This window comes from Curcuma longa, unplaced genomic scaffold (assembly GCF_044706935.1).
Source record: "Curcuma longa cultivar G26 ecotype Majalengka, Jawa Barat unplaced genomic scaffold, ITB_CL_G26_1.1 contig_27831, whole genome shotgun sequence".
Classification (NCBI taxonomy): Eukaryota; Viridiplantae; Streptophyta; class Magnoliopsida; order Zingiberales; family Zingiberaceae; genus Curcuma; species Curcuma longa.
Genome location: NW_027433535.1, coordinates 1 through 9,899, shown reverse-complemented (window position 1 = coordinate 9,899; position 9,899 = coordinate 1). Strand labels below are relative to the sequence as shown.

At 36.1% G+C, this 9,899-nt stretch overlaps 1 protein-coding gene and 2 non-coding genes across 4 annotated transcripts; 2 read left to right on the top strand and 1 right to left on the bottom strand.

The window, feature by feature from the left end:
- Positions 1-4,353: 4,353 nt before the first annotated feature.
- On the top strand, positions 4,354-4,427 carry TRNAN-GUU (transfer RNA asparagine (anticodon GUU)). The gene has a single exon. It is a non-coding gene; the product is annotated as a tRNA-Asn (tRNA).
- A 263-nt stretch (positions 4,428-4,690) lies between these two features.
- Positions 4,691-4,764, top strand: TRNAN-GUU (transfer RNA asparagine (anticodon GUU)). Its single transcript has one exon. It is a non-coding gene; the product is annotated as a tRNA-Asn (tRNA).
- A 188-nt stretch (positions 4,765-4,952) lies between these two features.
- LOC141819116 (uncharacterized) lies at positions 4,953-7,879 on the bottom strand. Of its 2 annotated transcripts, XM_074706478.1 has the most exons (6): positions 7,774-7,879; positions 7,368-7,471; positions 6,454-6,539; positions 6,284-6,344; positions 5,887-5,973; positions 4,953-5,226 (listed from the first exon to the last, which is right to left on the bottom strand). In XM_074706478.1, the coding sequence occupies exons 2-6, from the start codon at positions 7,446-7,448 to the stop codon at positions 5,134-5,136; spliced, it is 408 nt and encodes a 135-aa protein (XP_074562579.1). In that variant the 5' UTR covers positions 7,449-7,471; positions 7,774-7,879; the 3' UTR covers positions 4,953-5,133. The 2 variants fall into 2 exon arrangements, with proteins under 2 accessions (XP_074562579.1, XP_074562580.1); XM_074706479.1 differs by lacking the exon at positions 6,284-6,344 and having other exon boundaries at positions 5,887-5,965.
- Positions 7,880-9,899: the final 2,020 nt, after the last annotated feature.

The window sequence follows — 9,899 nt, the reverse complement described above, 5'->3', positions numbered from 1 at the left end:
CAGTTCCTTCTTCTTCGTCTTCTCCAGCGGCTGACTTGGGCGTCGGAGTGGTCGCGCCAGGGCACCCCCTGGCCTTCCTTCTCACGCTTTCTTTGTGTTCTTAGGTCCCCTCCTTTGGTGTTACAGACTGGTGGGTGGTGATATGTCCGGAAGCGGATCTCAACATGAACACTCCCCTTACAGAATCCCTATTAAATCCCATAGCGGCCAATTTTGCTATAGGTGTGTTGAGTGCCTCTGAGAGATTGCATTCTAATTGAGAAGGATAACCATCCTATAACAACATAGTAAACAATGAGTCAGTTGGCAAATAAGACATGATTGACGACAACCGAAGGAACTTTTTTTTTCCTAAGTTGTTAAGTAAGATAAATGTGAACAAGCATTTTAAGAGCTTAGGTATTTACCTACATCTAATGGCCATTATATTCAAACGGCTTTCTACCTCTTTCATTCATTCCTTCAAAAACTTTAAAATAGCTTTTCTATACCAGTTCGCCAACCGCAAGAAATACCAAAAAAATGCCTTTTAACCTGTTTACTTTGAAGCAGAAGCCTCGGGAGACTCTGCGAGAATACATTCAGCAATTCAATCAAGTCGTCTAGGACATTCCGTTGACTCCTTTAGATATCCTTATCGGTGCTTTCACCCAGCAGCTGACAGAGGGAGATTTCTTCAGGTCCTTAGTAAAGAAGCCTCCTGGAAGTTATCAACAATTACTAGAGAGAATCGTGAAGTACATTCATCTGAAAGAAACTCAATTGGCACGAAAGGTTGATGTCGCGATAGCCCCTCAATTAGATCAAAAACCTGCCCCGTTCATGCCACAAAAATGAGGTCCCACCTAAATTACTCAACTACAAAGATGAGTGAGTAGTTCAGGCGGTGGAGTTCGCCCCTCCTTTTGTCACGGGCCCAAGTCAACCGGAGGAAAAGCTAGTTTGCTTCTATACCTACCATTAATCTTATGCTTACAACACCCAAGAGTGTCGACAACCGGCCTAGGAAATTAGTTGTATAATAAAGGAACGACATCAGAACAAAGGTGTTTAAAAAGTTTCAGAATTGCCCTCATTTACCATCTAGAAGCATTTCCAATAGTGCTCAAAAGTGTTTAAAAAGTTTCAGAATTGCCTTCAAAAATTGAGATAATATCTCTCCTTTTGCATATCATCCATATCAATTTTTTCTTTTCCCTTATCCACAATAGTTTCTACTCCTCCTATGATGTACTCAGAAGGCTCATAGATTTGTATCTTGTTTCTCTTCTTCTGAAGTAAAAGCTTGCACCAGATAAGACTACTAATAGGAGTATCTCTGTAATCATAGCAAGTTCGGTCACGTCCTCTTCTAGTCATGGTTCTAGAAGCTACTGGTTCAGGATGAGGATCCACTATAGAGTCGCTTGATTCAGGCTGGATGCCTTGATTTTTTTATTATTTCAAGTAATTCTTTCACCTTTTCATTTAGCTACATGTTCTCCATTGTTAGTTCCATGATTGAGTTCTATAATGCATTTAGGGCATTCACTATCACTTGGGCATATGACTTCTATAACAAGTAATGGTGATGTCTTTAATGGATGTGGAGTATCATCAAGGTAATGGAGGTTCTCAACCAATATATTTTCAAAAGGGGTAGGGACTAGTTAAATAATAACCTATCAAAGTAGAAAAAATTATTTTGAAATTGCAAATGAAAGAAAGTTAGGTGGCAGTCTTTGATATTTATTTATCTCTTCATGTGAGACTTGGTCCAATAAAACTCGCACCTTACTAATATGTGAAGGAGTATACCTCCACTTATTTATTTGTGCTCCTTCAATATTATATGGTTTCTGGATTAGGACATGCTCCAAAAACCATGTCTGCTTCATAATATTGAGTATTACATATATATTATTTTTTATTATAGAAGTGAGCAAAAAAGATGTCACCCAATATATTAGTTGAGTGTATAGGAATGGAAGCATCACTGTCTATAATACCAAATAACAGAGACATATCTCTTTTAGTGAAAGCAATTGGGATTCTTGAAAATCTAAAATAAATAATTTTTTAATATGAGATATTATGTGCATACCAAACTTAAAACAAAAGGAGAGTGTTTAATGATTGCTTTGTGTTTCATATAAACGAACAGAACTACAAGGATTTCCTTTCATTGTTGGAGCACTAAAATACCCATTAAAGTGATATAAAACATTGTCATTAGAGTTTCTAACCAACATCAAATGATGTCTATAATTTTTAAAAATATAAATTATTAAGATGAAAAAACAAACTTCTCACAGTCCAAATGCACAAACAGTAGTTATAAGATTTTGGCATTGATAAAACACTATATTCTCAAGGTGCAATATGAAAACACTGTAGTGCTGCAATATGAAAATCAGCATCACTTTGTTCTGAATACTCAAGAATTGCTCTTTAGGATGGTGTTGTTCTTTAAAATCCAACATACTTTGGCGTTGGTTTTTGAACAACAATACCATAGTGGTGTTGGTTTTTGAAATCCAACACCATTGATATTAGGTCTTGAAATTCAGAACCATCTTGTTCTAAATACCCGAGAATTACTCTTCAAGGTAGTGATGTTCTTTGAAATCCAACACCACCCTGGTGTTGGTTTTTTAACAGTAGCACAGTAGTGCTAGTCCTTGAAATCCAAAATTACTTTATTCTGAATACCTGAGAATTGCTCTATAGGGTAGTGATGTTCTTTGAAATCCAATATCACCCTGATGCTGATTATTGAATTGTAACATCACAATGGTGCTGATTTTTGAAATACAATGAATTTGATCAAAACTCATCAATGGATTTACATACCATAAATTCTAAACAGTGTGGTTGTTAGAAACAGCGGAACCCCAAACCCAATACAAAATCAAAGAATACAAGTTAATGCGTGAAAGACAAACCCTAAATATGTGCAAGAGATGAGAACTACATTAGAAATCAGATACATATATACCTTTGGAGATGATCGAGATCGACAGGTTGAAACACCTTCTTGTGCCATTGAGTATAGTTTACCATAAGAGAGGAGGGAGATGACCAACGTTAACATCGGGACACAAGATGATAAAGTAAAACTCCAAACTCACTTGCAGCGAACTGAGAGGAAAACAAGATGACTTGTGTGTAGGGTTTCGATTTCTGAAATTTTCGACGACGAGAGAGAGAGATTGCTTTCAGCGGACTGAGAGAAATAATATTTGCTTTCTTCATAGAGAAAATATTTACTTTCCTCGAGTAGAGAGAATGTCAAAGTTACATGGATCTGAATCAAAGAAATATTTTTTGTAATGCGGCTCAAATGCTTGAGAAAATGAGATGCTTGGGAAAATGAGGATGAGGTCAGTTGTGGACGGAAGGGATAAAATGGGAAACAAATGTATCATTTGAGAAATATAAAATTTAAGTACGTCCTATAGCTTGCGCTATCCATTGCCGCTAACAATATTACGACAAACATAAACATACTCGAAAAAGAACATGCAAAATATAACGTAATTCCTTTTAAGGTTAACCCACTGTGGGAATCTAAACCTCTACAGTATGACAACAAAGGGAACACACCAATCTGATCAAGTTATTCTCCACACAGCATCAAAAAGTTCTCAATACTCTCTGAACTATATATTCTCCTAATAGTGATGGAGAAAGCAAGCAAAAATTTGACCTCATTTTCTGATGATCTACATAAAACTAACCTCTCTACCAAAATCCTGTATAACTCCGACAAACGGCTATCGCCATATAAAAAGCATATAAACATCCTCTAGCAATCTGACACTGATTTCCTGAAGCCGATCACAACGCGATCGAAAGTCCTAAATTTATTTTCAAATTCAAGAACAGAATGGCAAGACGAAAAATTTCTGATAGAGATGCACAGGATTTCTGCAAGAAAAAAGGGTAAAACCTGATACGATAATCCGAGCATGAGAGAACGAACGACCTTGGAGACCAGACAGAACCGTCAGGAAAGGGGTCTCGATCACGATTGCATTCGTCACTGGAGCATTGTCTGTAGGAATAGAAACGGATCGGAGGAGGCATTGAAAGACAGGAATCGAATTATCTTCTAAATCGAATCGAGATCGTGGGGGACATCCCGCTTACGAAGCCCAGACGGCCCGCCGTTCATCTTCCTCTATAGCGACGAAGAGGAATGCGACGGAGGCGCTGGCGGAGAGAAAGCTACCGCAGAAACACGCTCGAATCAACGGCGAGGCTTTACGGCAGATATCGGTGCTGCGATGATATATCGGCCGTTATTTATTGTGATCTTTTCAAATCGAAAATATCGTCTTAAACATAGAACAATTTACTATTATTAGAGCTGCTGGAGTAGCTCAGTTGGTTAGAGCGTGTGGCTGTTAACCACAAGGTCGAAGGTTCAAGCCCTTCCTCTAGCGTGGGAAGTGTTTTTTGTATTTTCTAATATTATCTCTAATTTTTCTGCTACTTATTTTATTTGTCATCATCTATTCATACTATTCTCGAATCAACGGCGAGGCTTCTATGGCAAATATCGTTGCTTCTCGGAAAAGAAAGAAACGGGTTGTGCTGCGATGATATATCGGCCGTTATTTATTGTGATCTTTTCAATTTGAAAATCTCGAATTTAGTTTTAATTTATAAAATAATTAAATTTTATATTTTTTGAATCCTCATACTTGCTGGAGTAGCTCAGTTGGTTAGAGCGTGTGGCTGTTAACCACAAGGCCGAAGGTTCAAGCCCTTCCTGTAGCGTTTTTGAAGCTTGTTTTTTGATTTTCTAAAATTATGTCTATTTTTTCTGCTACTAATTTTATTTGCCAGCATCTTATTCGTACTATATTCATAGCGCGCAAAAATTTCCTTGCTCATGCCACGAATTTATTTTTCCTAAAAAACTGAAAATTATCTGAAATCATTGTCATTAATATTCAATGATTCAATCCCACAATGAGCTCTACACAAAGCAGTGTCGATCAATTCTGTGAAAGAAATGCAGAATAAAATGCCATCTCCCATGTATTCTAACAGCAAAGGGAGAGAAGGAATTAAGCCAGATCAAACAGTGCCTACGATCCTGTGTTTAAGGAGCAACACATTCGTCGACCAGGAATTTCACCATGTTCATAGATACTTTCTTGCAAGAGCACGAACTTTGGTATCAAAGTGCGATGACGCAATGCGCGAGCCAGGAAGGTAAAGCGGGTTCAGTAGGATCTGTTCATGTGGAGTAGAAAGAAACCTGATTAGTACTTTCTTAAATCTTGTATAATTTGTATTAGATCAGCATAGTGTGAAGCATAATACAAGACAAGCAAAAGAAACCGATCCTAATTATATGAATCCAGCATGTTCATATTCGTAAAGTGAACTGATGATTCATTTCCTGCTAATTAAGATCATTTGTAGCATTGCAAACCTGCTGAGGCACTCTACGTGATCCTCATAGGCTGCCAGATGCAGCACCTCCTCTGGAAAATGCTTTATCAAGAGGCACTCAACCGTCCAATCTACTAACAAAACACTCATCCAGATCAACTATGGCGAAGTGAAGTCTATCTCATTGAGAGGCTTCAAATGCTTCTATCCATAGTCATTGAGCAAAGTCAAGGCAACTTCTACCTAAATGTATTGTTAGTCAACTACATAAGATCATCTATACCGTTGTGTGAAGTCTCTCTCATCATTGGTGTATGACCATATATCACAGCTAGGGCTTCCTACTGGTGAACATGAGAACTGGCAATTTTACGAAAAACACACTGTTCCTAATGATGATTAACAGATATGAATTATCCGTAGTGTGCCCATCTTAAAAAGAGCAACATTAATTTAAGCAGAAAGAGACACTAAAAATATACCCAAAAAAAATCTTACCTTTATGTAGAGCTCCTGGACCTCTTGGAAGAAGCTCTTTATTCCATCCTCATTACGAGAATCATGTAGTAACATAAATCTAGTGTGTATGAAGTTGGTTAAAGGACACAAAATGACAAGAAAACCCTAATATATTGATAACATAGCCTATAGGGCACATATCCACAATAAAAAGCTTTCTGATCTTGATTTTGCAAAATAATATCTTCAACATTTGCAATTGTGATAATAAATGGAAAAACAAATTTTGAACAATACTGATATCAGTGAATGTTGGCAGCCGACAATTGAATTAAGAAACTTTATGCATTTTTCTTTGTCATTTCTAAACCGATTTAAGATTTCTATCAAATTGTCTATTAATAGTATTATTTCAAAGAACTGTCACTAGGATATGACCAGCTGTAACATATACAGACACACTAAGATCATTGAACTTATCCACTGCCTTCAAGAACCTGCAGGCATATAAGAGAAGCATGAAGCCTAGGCCATTATGGAAGAGTGTAATCATCAGTTCAATCAATACAAAAACAGCAACTAGAAAGCATCATTACAGAGACTCACATAGCATTTGTGGTCCATGCAAGATCTTCGACAATATCCAAGGCTGCATGTAAAATAAACTGATGCTGCTGAGAAGCTTCTTCTTTCTGCCATATACAAATTATAATAATAATAATTATTATTATTATACTACTTCCAGACTCCAAAACCATTAAATTCCCAAGAAAATATCATGACAGGGAAGAAAATTATGTCAGTTGTGCCTCTAATTAGCACCAACATGAGTCAACTTATACAAATATTGTCAAAAAATAATAAAAAATTTGATATAACAGTAAAACAGATTCTCTGTGTGAGAAAAGAAGGACCAGCATAAGAGAGACAGATGCACTTCGAGTGTCAAAATGGAAGTCTTGCATAATTATTATGCATGAAGTGTTGGATTGACAAGGATCATTGTCATCAATCACTCCTACCCAACTAAAATTGGATTTGGGCTAAACCTCAAATCAAGATGACTCAGGAAATTTTTGGTGAAATTTAAACCAGAGTGAGGAACATGTAATGAACTAGTTAATCCGAACAACTAAATTTTCAATTTTCTTTTATGATTGGAAGGCTTGAAGAGAAATGTCCACTAATATCTACATAACTAAGCACAATAAACAGTAAATGTACAGATGTACAAACGTGGAGGAGATGATCCAAAGAAAACACACACACACACCACACACACACACACACTGAAGTGATAAGGCCAATGCTCAAATACATATTCTACATCATGCACACACGACCTGGAAGGCAGCTGCATCTTTTATGAATGCTACATGAGGAAAATGCTATGAAGTAATAGACTTTTCTATCAGTAGCGCCATGAGGAAAATTATTTGTCCAAGTACATTGTTATCAAAGAACAGTGGAGTAGTGAAAAAGAGGAATATGAAATGAACGATGAAAGTGAAAGATAATACCTTGGCTGCAGAGCCAACTTCAGCTTCGTAAATTGGAATGTCATTTCTACTGACGATAATGAAGCATGCTGTACTGGCCATAACAAGAAGCTGTACTCCAAAACCTGAACAATAAAGCAGTTTCGAGATCATTCTCTACTGAAAAAAAAAGTTTCCTTCAATTTTATAAACTCATTGATAATAAAATTTCACGCGAGGAAGTAAGCACACATGAAGCATGTAAACATAACCAAATATCCAATCCAAGGCCTAAAAAAAATCAGATATTTCAGAGGAAAACAACTTCAGTGGATGAGTACAACTAAACTAGCCGCCACAACAAAAACAAATTCGAAGTAAGGGAATATAAATCGAACCCCAAAACAACATAAAACCTGGAGATCAAGCCATTTCCAAGGACACATACCTCAATTACAGCAAGAAGACTGAAGCCACAATAGGATCTCGCCGGAGGGGTGTCGTCGAGGAGATCGGGAATGCGGAAGATGGGTTTGAGATCCTTCTTTCCCCGAGGGAACCGGCGCGGCTCGGCCGAACTAAGCCGATTCGAATTCGAGTTAACCGGTTGCGGACCAGAACTACATTGGTCCAGGCCTATAAACGCCTGTTACGTCCAAATTAAAGCCCATGCTAGGCCCCAAAACGCAAATTAGCCCACTTGTCCAATTTTCTGTTTCTATTTTCTCTTTTCAGAAATAAAATTTAACAATTATCGAAAATTAAATCAAATTTTTACAGATAATATATTATTGTTTCCAAAAAGAAAATTAAAATGATATTTTATCAAACCGCATACTTAATTTTGCGTATTATCCCAAATACGTAGTCCAATTTCGCATTGACCCAATCTCGTATCTCTTTTCCATAATATCCCTTTTCTTTTTTATTGTTCATCCGAACCAAAAAAAAAAACTTCGAAGCACTTTATTTTTTTCATTAAAAAAATTTAATTTCTCAGCCATTTTCCTTCATCTCCGTAACGAGTTTCCTCCATCATCCCCCTTGCTTACACCCAACGACACAAAGAGATACGGTAAGTTGGCGACAGTTTAAGATCAATGCTAGGGTTTTTGATCGATTCATAGTAGGCTCTGGGAATCAGTGGTTTTTCTGATCGAGATTTGAAAGAAAGTGAACGACATGGAAGTCATGGTGAGTTACATCAAGGACACCAGATTGTGACTTGGTTTGTCGGGCTCTGATGCGTCGGAGAAGTCGATCGCGAGGGGCAGAAAATGATCGCTTCTAAAGGATGAGACTGACTTCGTCAATTCTTCACCAAAGGGTGTCTTCGTTCATAGGAGTATCTATGTGTTCTTGGTGGCGAAGTAAATTTTTAATTTCAGATAAAAAATGTGAACTTTGTGTGTTTGAAGGTGGTTCTATTTTTTTACTAGTAGTTGTTTAATGAAGTATCAAGGCACAACTAAAGACAACTAAAGACAGAGATGGAGGTGGACACCACTTGATTGTTTGTGAAGGTTAGCATGGATGAAGCTCCTTACTTAAGGAAGATTGATCTTAAGATTTACAAGGGGTATAAAAAACTCAGGGAGGCCTTGGATAACATGTTCAAATAATTTTCCCTAGAAAAGGAAGCATGACTTAATTACTACTATCATCACAAACTGATATTTGTATTTCTCAATAATTATTGTTACAAATTATTAATTCTCACATCTCTAGTAAGAGAAGTATTAAGAAAAAAAGTTACAATGGATATGAATATGTCATCACTTACAAAGATAAAAGATGGCTACTTGATGTTGGTTGGAGATATTCCTCTGGCATGAGTGTCATGCACTAACTTGTGTGTGTTTAAGGAACTATTCCTTTTTCTTATGAATTAACAAGAATCTCTTTAAATACTATTTATAGAATATTTATATCTTCTTACAAAAGATTAAAGATAATGAATGGATCTAAGCAAGAGGCTTGAAATCAAGATAGTAAGAAGTCAACCAGTTGTATAAAGAAATACAAATGGAACTTGAGCATTTACTTTATGAAATAAATTATTTTGTCCAAATTCATAGACGTTGAATAGAGAAAGAAAAAATTGAAAGTGAATTTTAGATCATCTTATCGTCCCTATTCAAACAAGAAGTTAAAAAATGAAAAAAAAATTACAAGACAAGATGTTAAACATTATTTAAGCATGCATTTAACTGAGAATATTATGTATATTGTATATGAGATATGTTATTATTGTGTGAAAGAAAAAGAAACTATCAACTTGAGCTCTATTATTGTTTGTCTATTATAAATTGATATTTGGTATGTTATAAAATAATCTTTTTTTATTTGAGAAATATTTTATCTTAATCTATGTTAGTATTGAATTCTTATTGTAAATTGATATTTGAGAAACTAGCAAATGAGTACTTTTATAAAATGGTCTTGGTTTCGACACATTAATGAACTTTTTTATGGTGGCGGTCAGTGAATATGATCGTCGTGGCCATAATAATGAGATTTTGATATTATTTCTCATGCTTGAATCGAGTTGAAAAAACTCATTGCTCTTAATAT

Bases quoted from the DNA above. Each gene is read 5' to 3' on its own strand.
- LOC141819116 (XM_074706478.1), bottom strand. From the start codon at position 7,448: ATGGCCAGTACAGCATGCTTCATTATCGTCAGTAGAAATGACATTCCA. The intron at 6,540-7,367 runs GTATTATCTTTC...TGTATATGGCAG, and splicing joins AAGTTGGCTCTGCAGCCAAG to AAAGAAGAAGCTTCTCAGCA. The intron at 6,345-6,453 runs GTGAGTCTCTGT...ATATGCCTGCAG, and splicing joins GCATGGACCACAAATGCTAT to GTTCTTGAAGGCAGTGGATA.